The 24,506-nt window shown below is 37.0% G+C and overlaps 1 protein-coding gene across 1 annotated transcript in view; it reads right to left on the bottom strand.

Annotated features, from left to right (window-relative positions):
* Il1rapl2 (interleukin 1 receptor accessory protein like 2) overlaps positions 1-24,506 on the bottom strand; it is a 578,390-nt gene that overhangs the window by 281,619 nt on the left and 272,265 nt on the right. The window contains exon 5 of the mRNA XM_038315799.1: positions 5,580-5,654. Within this exon, the coding sequence (XP_038171727.1) occupies positions 5,580-5,654 (75 nt within the window). The remainder of the gene's footprint in view (positions 1-5,579; positions 5,655-24,506) is intronic.

Below are 24,506 nucleotides of genomic sequence, written 5' to 3'. Positions count from 1 at the left end.
GTAGACCAGGCTGTCCTTGAACTCACAGAGATCCGCCTGCCTCTGCCTCCCAAGTGCTAGGACTAAAGGCATGCACCACCACTGCCTGGCTATATGACTTTATTTTATACTTTAGTTACACATCTAGAAATCTGAAGGAAGTGTCTAGCACATTCACATATGAACTACCCTTAAATGTCCTCTCAGTTGAGGACATTTTTTGGCATCATTTAGATAATTCCTTAAATATCCTTTATACTTTAAAAACATAGGCATGAAGTAATCACTGCAATTTTTTTGCTCCCTTATAAATAGACTTCTTCAAGACATGACTCAGACATGTCAGGCGTGGTTTACAGATATCTGGTGCTACTAAAGAAGTTCATGCTTATAATTCAAGCACTCAGGAGGCAGATGTAGGAAGATCATTCTTTCAGGACCAGTTTGGACTATTTAGATTTCAGGGCCACCTTGATTTAGATAGTGAGACTCTATCTCAAATACATAGGGGTGGGGATATTGCTCAGTAGTTAAAAACATTGTCTAGCATATGCAAGGCTCAGCCTTCATCCTCAGCATTGCAGTAATCATCATCATCTTCATCATTGCCATCATCATAATAAATGTTTTTGTTTTCATCATATACACATCATGCAAATACCAAATTATGACAAAGTTTAATGAAATAATCATGTATCCCTTTACATATCAATAATTCTCTCTTCATGATTTTAGAATAATTAGTTGCTCTCCCTTGGTTTGCTTATTCTCTGTAAACTTTAGAAAGAGTTGAATATTGTTAATAATTTTGATAAGCTAAACTGACTCAAATGTGTAATACATAGATTTTGCCCTCTGGGGTATTGTGTGTCTGTGAATGTGTGCATACAGATGTACTTAGTGTGGGTGAACTCAGTTATCCATGTATGTGTATGTAGTAGCCAAAGGTCAGCTTCAGGTATCTTTCTTTATCACTCTCCATATGACTTTTCAAGACAGTGTCTTTCACTGAACCTAGGTCTTGCAGGTTAGGTCAATTGGCAGGCCAATGAACTTCAAAGTATATGACTGTATATGGCCCCAATTTCCCAAACCAACACTAGGGTTACAGGTAGATGCTGTCATACATGATATTTATGTGGCATCTAGGTATCAGAGGTCAAGTTCTATTAATTGTGTGGCAAACACCTTACCCATTGAGCCACCTATCAGTCACTAGCAGCCCATTTTTAATATTGCTGTATTGATGTAAATATTGGGTTTAAAAGATTTCACCTTTGGCAACTTTTAATTATTTCTAATGAATCTAGTGTTCGAGTTGAGATTAGGGATCTATGTAAAGGTGCTGGGTAGACACTGTTAATGCATTAGATTCTGCCACAGGACAGCCACTCTCCTATTTTTCATTTCAGTTTTAGGCGTTCTCACATTACATCGGAATTCTTCTTATCCAACTGCCTTCCCTACTATGATAGTTTGATTGTAATTGCCCTTGTAAGCTCATAGAGAGTGACACTATTAGGAGGTGTGGCTCTGTTGGAGTAGGTATGGCCTTGTTAAAGGAATATGTCACTGTGGTGGTGAGCTTTGAGGTCTCATACATGCCCAATCCATGCCCAGTGGTTCATCCCACTTCTTCTTGTCTTCTGATCAAGATGTAGCCAGCACCATATCTGCCTGCATACCACCATGATACCCACCATGATGATAATAGGCTGAACCTCTGAAACTGTGAGCTACCTCAATTAAATATTTTCCTCTGTAAGAACTGCCATGGTCATGATGTTTCTTTATAGCAATAGAAATCATAACTAAGACACCAACTAAACTGAGTACCTCTTCATTCTGAAAAACTCATTGCATCCAATTCTGTATCTGTTTTAATATTTTGTTATTAAAATAGCAATATAAACTGCAATGCAACATTAATAGTTCTTGGGAAAATATTAAGTGCTTTCCTTTTCTTCTGTTGAGAAATTTATTAACATTGGTATAGTAAAGGTTTGTTTCTTAAATAAAAAGCTGAATTTACCTTCAGAGAAAGAAAATAAACAGAAAAGAGGAAAGTAATGGATTTGCCCATTCTTTGTATAAATTCTCTTTCTTTTTATATTTTGTGCATTATTCCAGGCAGCTTCAGTTGCATAAGTTTGTTATGTGGGAGCAGTAGTTTTCTGACTACTTTGTTAAGAATGTGTTTATAATCTCACAGTGTACAGTTATTCAGTTAAGATTAATCTTCTCTCAGAATTATAATGTGAACACAATTTAGCAACAACTGAACTGTCATCGCTTTGTCAGCAAAAATGTATGTAAATTTCTAGACCCTTGTGGATGACTAATGGATTACACTATAACAGAAAGAAGTTGAGATTTTTATATTCCTCTAGAGACACAACAGAATATCTGTACTGATGCCAAATCTATGTCCTGAAAGTATTTATTTTTACTGAAAAATGTGAGACTACCTTTAGGGACAGCCAGAACTGAAAACAGACTGTAACCCTCAAGTTCCTTATAATTATTCTACACCACATTTTCTAAAGCTACCTGGAAATTCATGCTCAGTATTTCTGATAAAATTTTCTTTATGGATAATGAGAATGTAAGTGTTCTTCCAGAGGGGAAATGGAATTAAAAATGTTCTAGATAACCTAAATTTTGTTCTTTTTAATAACAGTATACCCATTGCCTAACAAAGTACCCCTATTTTAGTGACCACTGTCAATGATTTGAGTTTCTTGATGACTTTTGTGTCAGAGTCTAAGAATAGTTAGTCTCTGACAACAAAACAGATGCTAGAACAGCTGGACTGGATGATTCATTTCCAAGGTTTCTTCATTTACATGTCTGATACTTTGGTATTCACTGAACTTTTTCTCTCCACATGATTGATGTTGTGCCCATGTGACTTGAGTGAGTTTCATGTAGCTTCATGTAGCATGTTGGTTTTACAGCTGATCCAAAGACTGGGAGAGAAGTTGTAAGTTTCTCTCAACCTAGTTCCTAGAATATCAAAACAATATTTATGTCCTACTCTGTTAGTTAAGCCTACCCCTGAGACCAACCAAGAATTTGAAGAGTAACAAAACCCACAATCATATTGTAGGAGTAGCAGAAAAACGTATGTTTTTTTTTTAACCATAGTGTTGCCTTGAATTTTAAGAGATTACATTTATCAGACCCTCATTTAAGAAAATGCTTAGATATTTGGATTTGGTTATTGTACTCTTTGGAAACTTATAAACATTTTGATCTAGTTTGAGGATATCTGAAGCTTAAAAAATACACTAAATAAATTTTTGGAATCTGGTGGAAATAATTTCTAGATGTTTTATTATTACTAAATTATCAATCTTTGTTATTGAATTTTGAAATCTACCCTGTTTTGTGTGAACATGTATTCCAATATACACCAAAGTATCCCTCCAATACTACCATGCTATATTAACTTTTTAAATTTCCTCAGACAGAAACTGAGACATCCAATAAACTATTTTCTTTTTCTAATTCTTTTTCCTATAATGAGGTTTTTTATAAGTGTTTATCATTCTGACTACAGATCTCTCATTAAGGCTCAGAACTTGATATTTACAGTGTTCATAATAATTTCTTTACTACTGAACAATACGAGGAACTTACAAAATGATTTCTCATTTGAAGAAATGGTGTCAAAAAAATAAAACCACTACAAAGTACCTAACACTGTACTTGTTTAAATGCAGAAGATCTAGTGACCAATTTTGTTTTACTTTTGCTAAATGATATGGTTACTTCAACATCTTGTAGTAACATCCTTTTGAGATGAAAAATGGGTACTTCTCCGTCTTTCTGTCAAAAAATTATATTCAGACTAAATAGTTTGACATGATACCTTAGATATAAACTATATATAAATATAAATTAGATAATTATAATTTTACAAGACGGTAATATTGGTGGGATGTGTTGTTATGCGTTGGAATATTTGTTCATACAAAGCAAATATATTGTAGATGTTGCAAACAACCCATACAATGCTATACTTTGTGAAAATGAGTAGGATTTATCTTTTAAAAGGGCCTGTTTCCTTGTTTTGAGCAGTAATTCTTAAACTTTTCTATGGAAGTGTACACAATGGCAAAAAAGAAAAAAAGGTCTTCCCACTGTCATCATAAACAAAATTCATTTCAGTTTTATTTGTGATATTTCTGAAAATTTTGTTTCTCTGCTTAGTATATAAGTTTTCTTAAAAAAATCTTTTCACTAGATGTCTCAATGTAAAATAATAATAAAATATCATGAATGTCTTTATGCAACCTCTGGAAAACCAGAGCACACCACTGACATATTTCATCTTAATAGTGTAAGTTAAACTAATTGGGTAGAAAAAAATGTCAGTAAATCTATAGTTTTTCATTTCCTTTAACAAAATATAATGATTTTATAAATAATATAGGAAAGTTGGAAAAACAATAGTCTTATATTTCAGCAACATTTACAAATCATCTACTACCCCCAAAGTCCAATATCTTTATTATATCTCATCTTTTGGTTTAAACAGACTTAACATGGGTACTCATGTTGTTAGGCAGCATTTAAAAGCTACATTTTAAAATAGCAGACAAGATCTTAGGGACATAACTTTCTCTCTCCTCTTTTCAAATTAGAATAAAATTCTACCAATTCAAGTTTGGGTGGTAAAATCAAAACAAGAATTAATAATTTCCCAACAAGTGGAAATATTGTGTTTAATTAATTCTCCTTGGCTGTATAATTTTTAGGCACCACCATGGTCACAAATTACAAAAGATCATATAGTTTCTAAAATTCACTTAGCCATTCCACTCTTCGTTATTAATTGAAAAGCTTTAGATTACTAAGGTCAAACTGAAGATAGACAAAAGCTCACAAATGTTAAGTAACATATTTTAGATTAAAGGCCACATCTTGAAAGAAAACCAAAGTAGGTCTGCCTCTGAGCTTTATTCTTATTGTTCTTTCAAATCATGTGGATTGAAGGAAGGGAACACACACACAAGCACACAAGCTTGACTTTTATGTTCTTGTTTGAGACTGTGAAAAGATAGTAGTACTCATAAATCAACTTGTTACTTTTCCCGACATCATGTGATTCATAAATATTCAGGATCTTGTCCTTAAAATGGGTTTTAAATAACACTGGATTGTGTTGTTGGAAATAATATTATCAAACCTTAATAAAGGCTGCACAGAGCCCTGTCTTTTATGAAGTGCTTAGTCTCCAGAAGTTAATGGTCTCCAAATAAAATTTTTTGGCTGACACATGTATGAAAAGTTTTCTGTACCAATCACCAATGCAAGATAACCATGAATCTATCAATCACGGAGTTAAAAAGCTCTGTCGTATAGCACACTTAATACCCAGTGTAACAAATTAGTATTACCATTCCTCCATGCAATACAAACTCATTTCCTTAAACTGCTATTGTACTGAATGCCAGGGTTATAAATGAGCAGAACATAAATTGATTTGCATGTAATAACAGTGGCAATAAACCTTTCCTGGTTCATGCAATTTCCCCCATCTGTTAACAGAGAACAAGTTTAGGGTCTATTATTATTCCCAGAAGGAGACTTACCCAGCTGGACATCTATAACACTTGGCTGATTTTCCATGGGGAACAATGGCTTGGGAGGCTTGTCTGTGAGCAAAGCTAAAAGAGAAAATGAAAGAAAGTAATGGAAAAATTGAGATAAATTATAGGGTAAAGATGATCCTATCGTGTATGATATTTAATGTTTGTGGACTTGATGGTGTGTAAACATTTATTAGATAGTGTTCATACTTGGGCTGTTACTCTAACCATACAATATCCATTTCTCAGTAAATTTAGAGCTCCATTGATTCACTTAAAATAGGATATCCGCATAGCTATCTATTCCAACGCATTCAAACAAATGGACTGTTTAATGTACATTCATAAGCTTGTATGTGTCAAGAAATACAGACTGAAAAAATAAAATCATAGAAACATTAAAATTCACATATTTGCTTTGTGGCGCTAAATAGTCAAAACGAATTACAGTAGATTTCCCGTAGCATAAACCTTGTAAGAGTCCAAGTCATCCCCATTTTTGCCCTAATCTTCAGTAATGCAAGACAAAACTGATAGCTCTTTAGGGACTGGTTTTAAAAAGTCAGCCTCTTTGGATCTCTGTGATTTCAAGGCCAACCTGGTCTACAGAGCGAGTTCCAGGACAGGCTATAAAGCTACAGAGAAACCCTATCTAGAAAAACCAACCAACCAACCAACCAACCAACCAACCAACCAACAAACAAAAGTCAGCCTCTGTTGTCTACCAAGTTTTGTCTTAATAGACAAGGAATTAAATATTCTTTTTTGCCCTGTATTTATAATCTAGGACTATGAACACTAGACTAACACAACAAAATAAAAAGAGAATAAACCATAGTATAATATAATGAAACATTGTAGTACTCAATACACACACACACACACACACACACACACACACACACACACTGTGGAGAAAAGAGGTTAATGCTGGCTGAAAAGGTTGAAGGAATTTTTAAGTAGGGACTTTGATGTCAATGTGAAACTTAAAGGATAAAATAAAGGATCTTAGTGATGAGACTTATCAAGAATGATGTATGTACAAAGGAACCACCTGATGAGAAGGAATTGAATGGGTGATGTGAAGAACCAATTGTTCATGAAGAAACAATGCAAATTGGAAATGACACTACATAGATAGGGAAGGACTCAATTCTGAAGGGTTTTAAGAAATATACCAACGGATTGGGGCATGGTATGGTAGGCTAGAACGTCATTAGTGATTCTTGGAGTAAAACAATGACTCAAAGGTCAACTGAATCTGATGATGGTGAACTTGGCAGGTGGGCCGTGCTGGAGTGCAACAAAAGTGAGTGAGAAAATGGTACTAAACGCGAGGCAGGATAAAGCAATGCGTAAGACCATGAGTCTGGAAAAACGAAGAAAAAAAGAAGAAGAAACAAATCTTAGAGGTATTTAGAAGAAAATAGCAGAGGAAATTGTCATATGTACTGTTGTCAGACAGTCTTATCTCATCCTATTATTCATATATTGAATTCATTTAAATTACTACTGTTTTCATGTCTTGCTTAAACTATATAACTAGACCTTGCCTCTTTAAAACGTTTTACATATACACATTAGAGTACTACTCAGCGGCAAAAACTAATGGCATTTTGAATTTTGCATGCAAATGGATGGAAACAGAAAACACTATCCTGAATGAGATAACCCAGACCCAAAAAGATGAATATGGAATGTACTCACTCATTAGTGAGTACTCTAGCCATAAACAAAGGACATTAAGCCTATAGTGGACAAGCCTAGAGAAGCCAAATAACAAGGTCAACCCTAAGAAAAACATATATAGATCCTCTTGGAAATTGGAAGCAAACAAGATTGCCTGGCAAAAGTTGGGAACATGGGGGTGGGGGTGGGGTTAGGGGAAGGGGAGAGGGGAAGAGAGAAGGGTAAAGGGAAAGACTGGAGAGTGCTTGGGGGAGTGGGAGGGTGGAGATGGAGGAAGGACAGATACAGGAGCAGGGAAAAAGATATCTACATTAAGGGAGCAATTTTAGGAACCCAGGTGTCCATGGGGATGTCCCCAGCTAGGTCCTTGGGCAGGAGAGTGTGTCTGAACTGACCTTGTCCCACTATCACACTGATGATTATCTCGAATATCACCATGGACTCTTCGTCTGGTGACAGATGATTATCTCGAATATCACCATGGACTCTTCGTCTGGTGACAGATGGAGTTAGAGACAGAGACCCTCATCAGAACAACGGACTGAGCTCCCATGGTCCAGTTGAACAGGAGGGAGAAGATGAGCAAAGAAGTCTGGACTGTGAGGGGTTGGTCCACCCACTGAGACAGTGTGCCGGTTCTAATGGGAGCTCACTTGGTCCTGTGATCAAACCGGACTCTCTGAATGTGGCTGAAAATGGGGGCTGACTGAGAAGCCAATGATAATGGCACTGGGACTTGTTTCTACTGCATGAACTGGCTTTTTGGGACCCTAGTCTATTTGTCTCTTTAGATGCAAAGCTTCCTAGGACTGGATGGTGGAGGCGTGGGTGGGGGTGGGGGTGGGGGGTGAGGGGGTGAACTTCCCACAGGGCAGGGTTCCCTGCCCTCTCTAAATAAGGAGGGAAAGGGAGGGAGGAGGGGGAGTGGAGGAGCCGGAAGCTGGAGGGGAATGGGAGGAGGGGAGGAAGTGTTTTTCATTTGAATGGAAAAATAAAAGTAAATAAATAAATAAAATGTTTTATAGGTCTTTTTAATATACAAGAGGCTTAGCTATGGGGTAGGTTACAAAAGATAATAATTAAATCATAATTAATTAACCATTTGAGGGGTGCGTTCACTCATGGAGACGGTGGGACAGAACTAAAGGGAGATCACCAACTCCAGTTGGAATGGGACTGATGGATCATGTGACCAAACCCGTCTCTCTGAATGTGGCCAAAAGCGGGGGCTGACTGAGAAGCAAAGGACAATGGCGCTGGGCTCTGATTCTTCTGCATGGACGGGCTCTGTGGGTGCCTTCTCAGCCTGGTTGATCACCTTCCTGGACCTGGGGGGAGTTGGGAGGACCTTGGTCTTAGCATAGAGTAGGGAACCCTGATGGCTACTTGGCCTTGAGAGGGAGGGAGGGGAGGTATGGGTGGAGGGGAGGGGAGGGAAGGGGGAGAAGGAGGGGAGGGAAGGGGGAGGAGGAGGGGAGGGAAGGGGGAGGAGGAGGGGAGGAGATGGAAATTTTTTAAATATAAAAAAATAAACCATGAGAAAAAAAATTAATAAACCATTTGGGAAATCTCTGCTGATGTGAAAATGGTCTATCTCAGCGTTGAGTGTTGATTACAAGGGGACTATCTCAGTGTTAAGTGTAGATTACAGGATATGTACAGTTATAGAAATAAATGATCATGTTGAGAATCTCAAAAATACTTCTTGATAAACAAAAATACATCAGAAATATATGTAGAAAGATATTTATATAACATAAACTCCATCTTCCTTAACTGCTTGTGATAGAAAAAAATGCTAAATGAATTGTTTTCATTTTTTTAACAAATCTTCATTGGTAGCCAACAAAATATTATTCTTACAGAATTTAACATTTTTAATTCAAGTAGACTTGTAAATAATGTATACAGACCTAAATATCTAATATACAATCTTTACAATGTATAATATATAAATATAATGTATTATAATTTCAGTTGATTTTAATAATATGATCTTTAATTGTTATTTAGAATATAAGAAATAAAAGCTTAAACATCTGAATTCAAAATCTAATCACATATGATGCTCAGTTTGGCTGCCATAGTTCTCTACTGTCAGTAACAACAAAATATTTGAAACAACTTAAATTTCCATTGCAAAAACTTTGGTTAAATAAAACTGTGGTAATTTTATATATTTATGTCATATTTTATGATACATTAGATTGAAAGAATGAGATACAGTAGATTAAAAGAATGAGATACACTTGTAAATCTGATATAAACATATCTCCAAGACACATTGCAAAGTAGCATGGTACTACTGAATATATAACTGCAAAAGTTTTAAATGTATAAAATTTAGATAAATATGGAATATTCTGTCATATATATATATATATATATATATATATATATGTACAATATATATAACTTGCAACAGTGAATTCCACTAAGGTAAAGAACTGGTTAGCTAAGGAATAGTGGGAGACAAGGGCAATGCAGTATGATACCCTATACAAACATTCAAGTAACATTATACAGATTGAGCAGGTATATATTTAGTACTATACATAAACAAATTTATATATATAAATATATATGTATAAATTTAATGAAAAAGAGGCCATGAATTTTCACTGCCTGGGGGATCAGCCTTCAGCAGTGCAGAACTCAAAGGGAATCCATGCATGAGCATACTAAAACGTTTTATGGTGGGGGTAAGGGAAAAGATATACACTCTCTTGATAGCTGCCTTCCGATCTTTTCTTTATTCTTTTACATTCTCTTTATACTTTATTTTTCTGGTAGTTTCCTTCCCTCATTCTTGATGTTTTTCTTCTAACTCTATTTTTATTCTTGAAGTTTTCCTTCTAACCTCTTCTAACACTATCTTTATTCTTTTCCTTATAGATTATATATCCCAGCAAAATCTTTAAGGCAATATAAAAATTACAATGTGGTTATATTCTATTTTTCAAGTGAATGATTACAGTGAGTACAAGTAAAAAACATGTTTTCCATATCCTTTACATGATTACACATTTTACATATTACAGGTAAAAAACAAGTTATTCCAAGAACTCACGTACATTCATACCCTAGCAACTCGTTATAGATTAACAGTGTAGGCAAGCAAAGTATTCTTTTACTGGCAGGCTGCATTTTGTAACTACAAAGAAAGGACCAATCACGTTATTACTTATCTTGAAAGTAATACTTATCTTATAAGGAATCTTAAAGGAATCACAAACATAAACTCTTACACATGAAAAGCAATCAGCTCTACTTTAAATCTTTAGGGTGCATACCTATCAGGAGATTGAGGAGAAATGGATATTATAGAGAATTTGACATCATCTTTGGCCACCAACCAATCCTAGCAAGAAAGGCACATCAGCTAATTAAACTGTGATCCCTAGGCCAATCAAGTGGTTTCATGACAGGAAATGAGTCAGCTGAACAATGATCGCTTTAGAACTTCTCAAACATATACACCTTTTACCCCAAAACTCAAGAGAGGGAGAAAATAAAATTGCATCTTCTGTCCAACAAGTCACCATAGGATATTTAAATGTGGACCCTCATTTCATGCTAGAACCATGCTTAGGCCTTGGAATTACCAGAAAGTCCTGAGTATTTTCACGATAAGCTAGCAACTGAGCCATTCATCTGGATCTTGACCATTAGCTCAAAGCCAAACCTTACAGCACCCCCATGTAATGATAGCAATAAGATTAGTTAAAATACATGCTACCATGGGCAGGATAGTCCATTTGCTTCTCTGCCCCCAACCCTCTTTTAAATATTTCATCTCAAACTCACAATTACTGCTTGGGAAAATAAGATCTGTTGAAATCAATGCTCCTGAACTACAGAGTAGATGCTTACAGTTTTATCAGAAAACCAATCCTAGACATTGAGAGGGAGTACTTTGGGTATAACTAAATGTTACTTTGTGATTGGAAGAATGGAAACAAGGGATTACGTTTGATACACGTTTCAGTCTGATTTCCCTTCGCTGCCCTTCCATCTGTGGCTGCTTATCTGCTGTTTAATTATCCTTAAATATAATTGCTCTACAGACATACCAACACACTGGGCTTAATGTGCTACTGAAGCTACTAAAGTCACTGTCTGCGTCTTCCTTAAGTGAGATTTTATGTGTTCAACACTAACATTCTTGAGGCGTCTACTCAAATGAACCCGTTTCTATTGAATCCAGGAGTTTCCGTCATGCACCGCCAGATCAGTCAGTGTAACGGAAATGATTTGACAATGCCATGAATGTAGTGGATATATGAATAGCATTATTTATTGAAATGGATGAATCGGTTGCTTACATTGCCTTTACACTATATACTAGTATTACAATATTTATCGCCTTCTTCGGCTTTTCATTTGTTTACTTAATTAGATTTCCAAAAAGATCAAGTGAAAGGGAGTTAAATTCAGCCATTAATTTCTGTGAATGATGCCATTTTGGAATAAGTATGTTAGGGTCAATCAACTGCACCACCCCCACAAAGCCTATTAAGTAGCCCAGCACATGAGCTCACATACAGACATCACCATTTAAAACAGCATTTCAAATCACATACCAAAATTTCTATTTTTATTGCAACATTTAGCTGGTCACACCTAACAGTATCTCCTAAATTTACTGGAGGATAAAATCTAAACTAATCACTGAGGGACATAAATTACGGTGATGACAATATAGTTTTTAAAATGGTGTTGAATTTTTATTTATCCTCTAACTTATCAGCTGCACATATCAAAGATTTTTTTCCTTATTTACCATATTAGTATACTACATTAATTTCTAACTGCACTCTGACTGAAATCCTCCCCCCCGAGTTTATAATTACCAAAGTTATCCTTTATAATAGTTACCAAAGTGATCATGTGGTTGTTTGAACAGGAGTGGCACACATAGACTCACATATTTGAATACTTGGTCAGTAGGGGATTGCACTATTTGTTAGTGATTAGGAGGTATTGCGTTGTTGGAGTAGATGTGGCCTTATTGAAGGAAGTGTGTCATTGGAGGTGGGCTTTGGGGTTTCAAATACTCAAACCAGACTCAATGGTTCCTCTTTTCTTGCTGCCTGCAGATCCAGATGTAAAACTCACTGCCCTTTCTCCTGCACCATGTCTGCCTGCATGCCATCATGCTTCCCCACATGCTGATAATGGACTAAGACTCTGAATGAAGCTATAAGCAAGCCCAATTAAATGACCCATTTCCGTTATAAGAGTTGCCACGTCCATGGTATCACTTCATAGCAACAGAGCACTAAGACAGATTGGTTATTTAGCATCTGCTGTTACTATGTGTCATTCTAAGGTATTTTACATTACATCTGGCAAATAACTTGCACATAAAATTCCATAGATTTCATTCCTAAAGCTGCAATGAGACCTTTCTGGTATCAGCATGTCTACAATATTCTCCCTACCACCTTCCACTTCCATTGTGAGGTCTACCTAACCTCCCACAAACACAGCCCTGATAACCACAGAAGCAAATTTTTTTTTCTAGTCTGAAATCCCAAAGTATTTACAAGTTCTTTGAACTATTTATTTGGTAAATAGCAAGCATTGCCTTGAATATAAACTAATCCTTACTTTATATGGATATGCCAAGTTATCCCAAATGGATTTTTAATCTTCTGGATGAAGATCATGCCTCCAATAATTCAGCATACAAAGTAATATTTGACCTTGGAGAACAAATAAACACAATCTGAAAATTAACTTTCACTAGAAAATAGGACTTCCCATGGGCTTCTTTGATTGCAAGGAACACAATTTTGCTGATTACAGCAAAAGGAGAACTTATCATGGGGCTCCCTCAAGGATGGCAGAGAAAGCTGGGGAACTAGGTCTAGGACTGAAAGAAACTAGGCCAGGTAAACAGACAAGAAAGACTAAAGAATAGTTTCATCCTATTTCCATAATTGATTTAAACTGGTTTTATGACTTCTCAACTGTGTTTTACTTTATTGTTTTTTTTTTTTTGTTATTCTGTCTCACTTTGGTCACAATGAAAGATGAACATGGGATGTACTCACTCATAATTGGTTTCTAGCCATAAATAAAGGACATCGAGCCTATAATTCATGATCCTAGAGAAGATAAATAAGAAGATGAACCCAAAGCAAAAGAGATAGTTTTCCTCCTGAGTATTAGAAGTAGTCAAGATTGCCAGGCAAAAATTGGGAACTTGGAGGTGGGGTGGGATTGGGGTAAGGGGAGATGAGGAGAGAAATGTGTGAAGGGGAGGATGGGGAGAGCGTGTGTGAATGGGAGGGTTGGGATACAGGAAGGGTGGATATGGGAGCAGGGAAGTATGTATCTTAATTAAGGGAGCCATTTTAGGGTTGGCAAGAGACTTGACTCTAGAGGGGTTCCCAGGTATCCAGTGAGATGCCCCCAGCTAGTTCCTTGGGCAGCTAAGGAGAGGGAGCCAGAAAAGGCCAGATCCTATAGTCATACTGATGAATATCTTGCATATCACCATCGAACTTTCATCTGGCGATGGATGGAAATAGAGATAGAGCCACACATTGGTGCACCGGACGGAGCACCCAAGGCCCAAATGAGGAGCAGAAGGAGGGAGAACATGAGCAAGGAAGTCAGGACTGTGAGGGGTACTCCCACCCACTGAGATGGTAGGGCTGATCAAATTGGAGCTCACAAAGGCCAGCTGGACTGGGACTGAAAAAGCACAGGATAAAACCGGACTCCCTGAACATGGCGGACAATGAGGGCTGCTGAGAAACCAAGGACAATGGCACTGGATTTGGCTCCAACTACACATTCTGGCTTGGGGGGGGGGGGCTAGCCTGATTGGATGCTCACCTTCCTAGACCTGGATGGAGGGGGGAGGAACTTGGACTTCCCTCAGGGCAGGGAACCCTTACTGCTCTTCAGACAGGAGAGGGAGGGGGAGTGGATGGGGAAGGGGGAAGTAAATGGGAGGCAGGGAGGAGGCGTAAATTTTTAATAAATTAAATAAAAACAATTTAAAAACACTAAGAAAAATAAACAGAATAGACAAGTTTTGAGTTTTATTATAATCAAGAAAACATACATATCATGATGGAAAGAAGAATCCCCTAAAAGCAGCTTCTACATTACTAAAACTTATTGATAAACCAGCAGTTCTCAATCTGTGGGTCAAAACCCTTTGGGGAATGAAGGATCCTTTCACAGGGGTTGCCTAAGACCATTGGAAAATGCAGATATTTACATTACAATTCATAACATTAGTAAAGATGCACTTATGAAGTAGCAACAGAAACGATTTTATGGCTGGGGATACATGAAGAACTATGTTAAAGAGTCACAACATTAGGAAGAGTGAGAAACCCTGTGCTAGATAATTATTTATCAAAAATGACTGGTCTGTTCATTGCTGGATGCAGTAGAACCTCTGCCCAATCATATGTCAGCAAAACGTCAGCAAAACCTATCATAATGATAGACATTGGCCAATGGCCAAAGGGGAATAAAATCATCCTTGGTAGTAATTCCCAACCAAAAAAGAAATGTAAGTTGGTACTAAAAAGAGAAATAAAAACTAGATAGCTAAGTCACAGTATAGGCATATTTTATTAATTTCTATGTCAACAATATTTTCTGGAAGATGTACTATTAATAAGGTGTTTTTTTACCATTCAGATTCACTACTCATGGCAATGTGCATTTCACTAGTCAAAGCAATGGTATTTGTTCAAATACATTCAAAGTTCCAAAATAGTGATGAACCTTTGCCAACTGGCAGAAACTATTCAATGGACTCATGTCTTCCAAATTACCCAAACTCATAAACTAACTCAAAAAATGGAGGATGGGATGGGGTCATAAAAAATCTCTGCATAGCCCCAAAATGGTAAGGTACATGAGAATCATAAATTATGTGGTGCCGTGAGGGAATTAAAGACTTTAGGAAGAAAATTAGCGATAGCCTCTCTATATGAAGACAGAAAGGAAGCTCTTCCTGAGCAGTTTAGATTTCAGAGAAGCCAGATATCTTTTAAATAGCCTTCAAATTTTCCTACAACCATGACAGGGATTTACCAAGCTTAACCAGATCGTTGATTAGTGTGAAGATTTAAGATATCCAACACAGAATTGATGCAAAAGTATCTGAACTCTGACCATACCAAAAGTAGCATTACTCATTGAAATACTTTGTATTTTTATTTATTTTTTGTAAATTAGGTAACAATTTCCCATGGCCAAGAATATATCTTTCTGGAAAATCAAATAAATAGATTTTCTTAGTGTAAATATGGTGTGCACATTTTACTATTTAATCTAAATCAATTTTTATTAGAATTACAAAGATGAGAACCCACATAATTTAGGTGATAATCCAAGAAACACACACACAATTATGATAATTCAGTATCAGTCTTACCCAAACCTATAAACAAAAACAGAATCTGTCACATATAATGTATCTCCTTTGTCCTATTTCTTGTTCTGTGTTTCCCACTTTGGAGATTTTTCTCCAGTCTTTAGGTTTCCAAGCTTACACATCTCCCATCAAAATCAATTACAAAGGTGCCTTTTATTATGCATTTCAGCCACTTGTACTTCAGTTCCTTTTATGGGCTTGTCTTTAAATGTGGGGGTAATGCTTTATTCCTTTGTAAGCAATTTACTGGAAAACACTTACTGGACACCACTGTCTTTCCCTGCATTCATGCACAGTACAAGGAAAATAAACTTTCTTAAAAACATGAGTTTTGGATTTTAAACAGAATGGATCTTAGTAGGACTCTATGAAATCTGAGAATATTTTCTTTGATTTATAGTCGGATATTTTATGACTAATTCTCCCTCTTTGTGATATTTTAGGAAAGAGATACTGCTAATATTTCAAGTAAATAAGTATCTGTGAAAAGTCAAACTGTTTTCAGTTCAGTCTGCTATTATTTCTGTCAACTATTCACTCTTGCAATTAATTTTTAAAATTATTTTCACCTACTGAAATTATTGTCTACCTGCTTTATTTGTCACAGCAGACAAAATGATATGAACTATTTATTAAGCCTGTTTACAAAGAGGATATTTTCTCTAGATGTCTCAATTATGACCAAAAAAAAAAGCTGTGCAGGACTCGGGGAAAAAAATCAGTGATCCTCATAATTACTTGCAGAGTTTGTCAAACCATTCAGTTACTCATCTCACTTACTTCCCTATCCCCCACTTAAAGAGCCTTGTCAGTTTGGTTGCTCACCTTCCTGGACTTAGGGGGAGCTGGGAGGACCTTGGACTTAACATAGTGAAGGGAACCCTGATGGCTCTTTGGCTTGGAGAGGAGCGGAGTGGGGATATGGGTGGAAAGGAGGGGAGGGAAGGGGGAGGAGGAGGGGAGGAGATGGAAATTTTTAATAAAATAAATGAGAAAAAAATCCTTTTTTAATAAGCAACATATTGATGGTGACAATGGATTGTCTTTTACATGTGTATTAGAAAGACAAAATTGTTAATAACCACTAACAATGAGGCAGATAGAAGTCATATTCAGAAGATTAAATTATTTTGAAATACACATTTTTGTTGCACGCACACACAAACACACACACACACACACACACCACGCATACATTATCCCTGACACAATTTAAAGTCACTCTAAGCATTTACCTTTTGTTTCCAGCTAGAACAAAAAGTTGATCATTCCCTTTAATAAACAAAGGGTCCTTTAACAGGGAGTTGATAAGTTCCTGGGGAAGCAAGATGAAATTCACTTAGCCATTACCCCTGTACAGCTCAGAGCCTTCAGGGCGACTGGTTCAGGGTCTGTGTCCTTCCCTGCAATTCAGAGGATGTGCCTTGAGGGTAGTGAATGGTCAGGGCTGCTGTGAAGTTGCCCTCAGATGACCTTTTCTCTAGATCCCATATTTATATCCACTAATATTTGAATTTGAGTAATGCACGGGCTTGGGGGAAAGCTTTAGCACGAAAGTTGGGCAATTTCTTCTCAACGCCATTTGACACGGGGTCTTTCTCTGGAGAGAAGACTGTTTGTTCAGCACAAATCTGCTCAGACATAAAGCAACTTCTTCAGACTTGAGAAGAAAACAACCTTGAGGAGAAATGGAAATTTAAACAGAGGTTGTTATGGTAGCTCCCACCCTTTTCCTTCACAATATATTTTTCCCTGGTTTTGCCTTTTCTGTCTCAGGTAAGATAGTCACCCTCTTTCTATAAAATAGTACTCCCAGGACTCATATCGTTGATTTCAATAAATTCCATGGTTGTTAATAAAGAAATTCACAAAACAGTATATGTTCTGATTTTACAGAGAATCTGGGATATAGTTAGAATTCAAACAAATACGAAAGGTTATGCATTACAGTTGCGTCATTTTATATCTGTATTAAGATCATCATTTTCTGTCCCCCTTCCCCACCCCTCACCACCAGAGGACCCGAGAACAAGAGAACTGGCCCCGCCCCTTGATCATTGCTGAAAGGGGTTAACTAGTCAGGGAAATGCTGGAGCGTTAGTCTTGGTGGTGAGGATAAGGGAGAGCTGGTGGGATGACCAACTCTGAAACTTTTCAGGCCCAGATCAGGGCTATGAGTTGACCAACTCTAACACCCACTCTATCTGTGATATGCCTGCGCATGCACTTGAAGAGGCCTGTCCTGGAGACCCAAAGCTGCAGGATCTCCACTACACAAGGCAACAGCATGATGTCAAAGAGGAATCCTGTAGTGAGGAGCTGCGGGCGGCTTCCTGCCGCCCTGCTCTCAGCCACCGACTAGCTTAGCCCCAGAAATAACCACACACAAACTGTATTCTTTTATACACTGCCTGGTCCATAAGTTTCAGCCTCTTACTCACATCTTGACTAACCCATATCGAATAATCTGTATAACACCACAAAGTGGTGTCTTACCAGGAAAGATTCAGCATGTCTGACCTGGCGGCTGGCTTCATCGCATCTCTCTCCCCGAGAAGAGGCACGACAGTCTGACTAACTTAGGAGAGGCGTGGCATCTGACCGAGCCATCTACCTCACTTCCTTCTTCCTGTTCTGTCTACTCCACCCACCTAAGGGCTGGCAAAGGCAGTTTCTTTATTAATTAACCAATGAAATCATCAGATAGATAGAAGACACACCTATATCATTTCCCCTTTTTCTGTTTAAACAAAAAAGAAAGGCTTTTACTTTAACATAGTAAAACTACATATAACAAAACAGTTATAAAGCAAGAATTACAGTTACAATATTTATATCTATTTTATCTTTTATCATAACAATGGAAAACTATAACTATCCATTTTATATTTATACCTATTTTATCTTTTATCATAACAATGGAAAACTATAACTATCTATCCATTCTTCAGTTCCATCAAAGATTCCAGAAAGATATAATACTACCTAAGTAAACAAGAAATAATCAACTTCCAAACTCTAGAAATCACAGCGACATCTTGCTACCTGGACAGTCACCCAAAGTTCTTTTGTACCGTTGGGGCATCCATCTTCAGCCTATGGGCCCATAGTATCCAGAGACATTTCCATGAAGCAGGAAATTTCAAAGACAGTTCAGTCAGTATCTGCTGTGTCCTGTAGAATGTCTCGCAGACTCTTTCTTGAATCAGGAACCCCGAAAGATCATCTCACATTTAGGCAAGTTCAGCAGTCCTCTCTCTATGGGTTCTCTGTGTCCAGTTTATGCAACAGTCCAGGCAAGAGCAGTTTCTTGCCCAAATGGCTATCAAACTCCATAAGGATCCTCATCGATGCCCATCTTTCTTTTGAAGTAGATTGGTGCTGCCAGGAGCAGACGTGTCTCATTGTCATGAAAAACCCTAAGTTATTAAAACATTTAAAATGCCATATTCTATAGTCTTTGAAAGATATTAGGAATGCCTATCTAACTGAAATATATCTCTATATATCTAGAAAATCTAACATGACTACAAGCTTGATTATTATAGATGATTATTCATTAACAACCTATATTTCCTAATTATACATTACATTTTTAAATGAACTACACAATCACAATACCTTAATCAGTATCAGAAATGCATATACTTATAACAAAATTGACCTTAAATTAGTATCAGTAAACTAAGATTCATATCAATGCAAATTATTCATATCTATATCATATCCCCCTTTAAATGTAAAAGATTTATAAACAATATTTGTGAATATGGGCGCAGTTATTTCTCTCCAAACTGTTTCCTGTTGAATGGGGGCGCTGTTAATCAGATCTTTAATGGTGTAACCTGTGTGTCAGGTTCATCTCAGTCATCAGTTGGGTGAAGTAATTTTTTGAAGGTGTTCAAAGCAACCTTTTAGGAGGGCGTGGTCTATCATACCATATTGGGATAGAAGCAATCCATACGGTCTCATTTTCTGTAAAAACAAAAGAATCTCTTTTCCAAAGTATCATATCCTTAGATCCAAACTCTGAAGTCAAGGTATTTTCAAAATATCTGTGTTGGATTAGTTCAGCAGCATTTATAAACAAATATCTTTTAGCAGCTGTTGCTTCTTCCTCAGCATTCAAACAATTTAAAGAGAGCATAATAGCATACAGTATCAAAATTCTCTGTGTATTTTCCATCTTTGTGCAGCTTTCTTTTAACCTATATTTCTTTTATTTTTACTTTTACTTTTTGAGACAGGTTCTCTGTATATCTCTGTCTTGAAATAACTCTGTAGACCAGGCTGTCCTTGAACTCTCCTTTTTGTTTAAACAGAAAAAGGGGAAATGATGGAGGATTTTCATTGGTTAATTAATAAAGAAACTGCTTGGCCCAATAGAACAGAAAATTAGGTAGGCAGAGTAAACAGAACAGAATTCTGGGAAAGAGTGAGGCAGACGCTTCAGGCAGTCGCCATAGTGAGCATCGCCATGCTTCTCCTCTCTGAGATGGACACAGGTTATGACCTCTCCTGGTAAGTCACCCCTCGTGGTGCTATATAAATTACTAAATATGGGTTAATTAAGATGTGAGTAAGAGACTAAAATTAATGGGCCAGACAGTATTTAAAAGAATACAGTTTCTGTGTAATTATTTCGGGTATAAAGCTAGCCGGCGGCCGGGTGGCGGAATGCTCCTTCTACAGAATCCCAGTGAGGGCATAGCATCTAATGATAACACAGCAGACACTAGAGGCCTTGAACCAGATCGTTGACTCATTGCAATTAACTCTTGCAAGTAAAGATGTATGGACTGAATGGTTTACTGTGTGACTCACTGTGTAACACTGCTGCTTCGATGAAGAGACTGATTTTTCTTTTTTCCTCTTAAATTTTATTATTTTATTTTGGGGGTAGGTTGCAAGGGCAGGGGGTAGATATGAAGGAATGGGGAAATGAATGGGATGGAGGTGCATGATGTGAAAGACAATAAGAATAAATAAAAGAAAGTTTAAAAAATCATCATTTTCATGTGTGGTTGCTGATCTGTGAAAATCTAGAATTTCACTCAGATTAAAATGCATAGGAATATAAGATACTCAAATATATGTAATTTTGGAGCTAGGCAAACCCTTAAAGTTTTGACAGATGAAGAAATGGAATGGCAGAAACAAAATTGATATGTTCAGCATCATGTCTCACTTTTGTCCTAAAAGGATTAAAATTCAAGATTTTAAAAGTCTAATATTTTTACCACTTCACAATGGTTAACATTCAGTCATCATAAATTTAAAACAGGATACTTCTAACATTTATTTTTCTCTTTAAATCCTCATAACATATAAAGCAAGTTCTATAATTATAAATATTTGATAAGTAAGAAAGAGTATGCCCACCAAGATTAAATTATTTCCCCAAATTTATTCAGCTAGTACATATACTACAGGTCAAGGTCACAAATCATTCTTATCCTTGAGTGCAAGTTGGTAGCCACTATACTACACTTCCACCTCTAGTCACTGTTCTAAGATTTAGTATAGCTTGTTAGAGACAAATGTGGTAGAATACACTTGTCATTACACCATAGTTGAGACAGAAGGATCTCTACTTTTAAGCTATCTGAGACATGTAGTGGGTTTTAAGCAAGCTATGCCTGTATAGCTTTCTCAAAAAAAAAAAAAAAAAGAAAAGAAAAGAAAACCATATGGTCCTATGCAAACATTGCTGTCTATGTGACTGAATTAATGAGATTTTATATGGTGGCCTAGTTTTCTGCTACAGTTCCCACTGGATTAAAATAAAGGTGGTGTTGGGGTTGTATAAACCACACCTAGGCGAGAACTTCATTCCTCTCCTTTTTTGGAGCCTCATTTCTTCACATGTACCCCTCTTTCATCCTCAGTGCTAGCCAGGACAAGCAAAGCTCTTCTCACTTTATAGTGAATTTCTCCTCCTCCTCCTCCTCCCTTTTATTGAGAATCTTGATTGTGAACTTGATGGGATTTAGAATTGTGATGGAAGTAAATCTCTGGGCATATATAAGAGGAAGTCCTTATTCATTTCCATCACAATTAATTCAGGTTAATTGAAGTTTCACCCTGAACGTGGGTGATGCCATCTGAAGGACTGGAGTCTAGGGCTGAATAAATAGGACAACTTGAGCTGAGCACAAGACTTCATCTCTTCCCCTTTTCCCGAGCGCCAATGCAAGGTGACCAGCCGCTTAGAGCTACTGCTGCCATGATTTCCCCACCGTGTTGGACTGCAACTTCACAACTGTGAGCCAGAATAAACACACCTCCTTCCTGAAGTTCTGTTTCTCGTGTATTTGGTCACAGCAACATTGACTGCATCTTGATTTCCCAGGTTAACTTCCGTTTCTGAGCCAGGTAGTTAGCAATCATAACTCCATTTCAGTCTTAGCTTCCTTTTTCAATAGCAGATGAAAACATGAACATCTTTGGAAAGGGACATTATCCTGCTGAGCACTATGCCACATACACTAATTAAATTAAATATTAGTATAATTTTGCTTTTTGTTGGTTTGAGACAGGTTATTATATAAGCCATTCTAGCTTCAGACCCTCTATGAAGCCAACGATTGCTTTAGATATCTGTTTTCTTCCTCTACATTTAGAGTGTTGACATTATAAGAATGTACTACCACAACCTGTTTACCAAGGGCTTCATGCATGCTAGACAAGATTCTATATGATGTACACTCCTAGGTTTAAATAGAATGTAAAAAAAAGAAGTATAATTTTGCATTTTGGCTGAAATATAGTAAAATGTACATTACATATTTCATATAGTTATCAAATGGACCTTTCTTTACCAGTTGAATTTCATTCAAATCAACTTGTTAACATACTGTTTGTATTTCAAATAAAAATCCATCAAAGCAATTATTAAAGTTTCATTTTCAGAATGGTATTAAAGCTTTTGTTTTTGGCTTAATGCCTTATTTCTTTATTGTTTCCAAAACTCATTAGGCATTCATAGCCTGTCAACATAATGTTTTGTCTAATGCAAAAGTGTAGGGAAATGCAAAATAGCACTTTAGCAAGTTTAACTGTTTAGTTGTGTTAACAGCACCCATTAAGGATGACAGAAAACTGTCAGTATTAAGTAAACACCTTTTTTAGAATCAGGTGTTTCATGACAAGAACGATAATCTGACTCACAGAATGGTCTTTTGGTGGACATTAAACAAAATGTCACATTAGAACTTAGGAAGAAATTTTCCTAATTGCAGAACTATTCTAATAAAAAGAGTTACTTAGTTCAGGATTTGAAGTGGAAATAAAGCTGGTGTCAATCACAGGCATTATCCTTTTAGCCTTCTCCATGTGAGCTATTTCCGCATTTATTTTTGACAACTGTCAGTAACTAATTTGTTTGCAAGAGAGAAAGCCAAATGCATAATCATCAAACCTCATAAATTGGTGCCAGGCATGCTGATGCAACTGTCCTGGCAGAAGAGCAGATAATCTCTAAAGAGAGACGTTTGTACCCTTCCCTTTGGCTATCAGTCTATTGAAATGATTTATCATGCTTTAGGAAGGGGAAGACTGAAGCTTGGTGACAGCCAGAGGATGACCTTACATCTCAGAAAAATATTTCTCGAAATTCTGAAAGGTTCTCATACCACTTTGCAGGAGAGACTGGGGAGCCCAGACAATTGTGGATCAATGATGGGCAGAACCACAACTTGACTGGGAAATTTTCCTTATGTATACCTGATTTTTTTATTTTTATTGAGCTCTACATTTTTCTCTGCTCCCCTCCCTACATCTCCTCCCACCTTCAACCCTCTCCCAAGGTCCCCATGCTCCCAATTTACTCAGGAGATCTTGTCTTTTTCTACTTCTCATGTAGATTATATCTATGTAAGTCTCTCTTAGGGTCCTCATTGTTGTCTAGGTCCTCTGGGATTGTGATTTTGTGGGCTGGTGGTTTTTTATGTAGGTGGGTCTTCTATCTATCTGTTGCTTTTATTGGTTAATTAATAAAGAAAACTGCTTGGCCTGATAGGTCAGAACATAGGTTGGCGGGGAAGACAGAACAAAATACTGGCAGGAAGAAGGCAGTGGGTCAGATGCCATGGAGCCAGCCACCAGGTCAGACATGCTGAATGTTTCCCAGTAAGCCACCATCTTGTGGTGCTACACAGATTATTAGAAATGGGTTAATCAAGATGTGAGAGTTAGCCAGTAAGGGCTAGAGCTAATTAATGGGCCAAGCAGTGTTTAAATGAATACAATTTGTGTGTTGTTATTTCGGGTGTAAAGCTAGCCATGTGGGAGCTGGGCAGGATGAAAAGCAGGCCTGCTCGCCTCCTCACTACAGGTTTTCTTTGCTTTATGTTTAAAAACCACTTATGAGTGAGTACATGTGATAATTATATTTCTGTATCTGGTTACCTCACGCAAAATGATGTTTTCTAGCTCCATCCATTTGCTTGCAAAAGTCAAGGTGTCATTCTTTTTTTCTGCTTATGTATACCACTTATCCTCTACTGAAACCCAAACTTCCTCTCTGTGCCCCTGATGTCAGACATGGGAGTTACTGAATCTCTTTATTTTTTTTTCCTTTTCCCTATGTAATCACAGAGAATAAATCTGTGGTTTTCACTGTTACTTGTCCCTTTAATAGGTGAATTGGGAGCTGGTAGTTGAGCTTATCTTGTTGGAACTTCCAGAGTCAACATTTTTAATTTAACTTAAATACTCTGATAACTGGGACGATTACCAAAATCCACTTGGTTAGCAAAAGTAAAAGGATCAAAAATTTGAGACCATTATTATATGTGACTCTGTCACTTAACAAAACAAAAGTTAAC

The sequence above is a fragment of the Arvicola amphibius genome, chromosome X, assembly GCF_903992535.2.
Source record: "Arvicola amphibius chromosome X, mArvAmp1.2, whole genome shotgun sequence".
Classification (NCBI taxonomy): domain Eukaryota; kingdom Metazoa; phylum Chordata; class Mammalia; order Rodentia; family Cricetidae; genus Arvicola; species Arvicola amphibius.
Note: the sequence above shows the minus strand (reverse complement) of the source record. Positions and strands in the feature narration are given on the sequence as shown.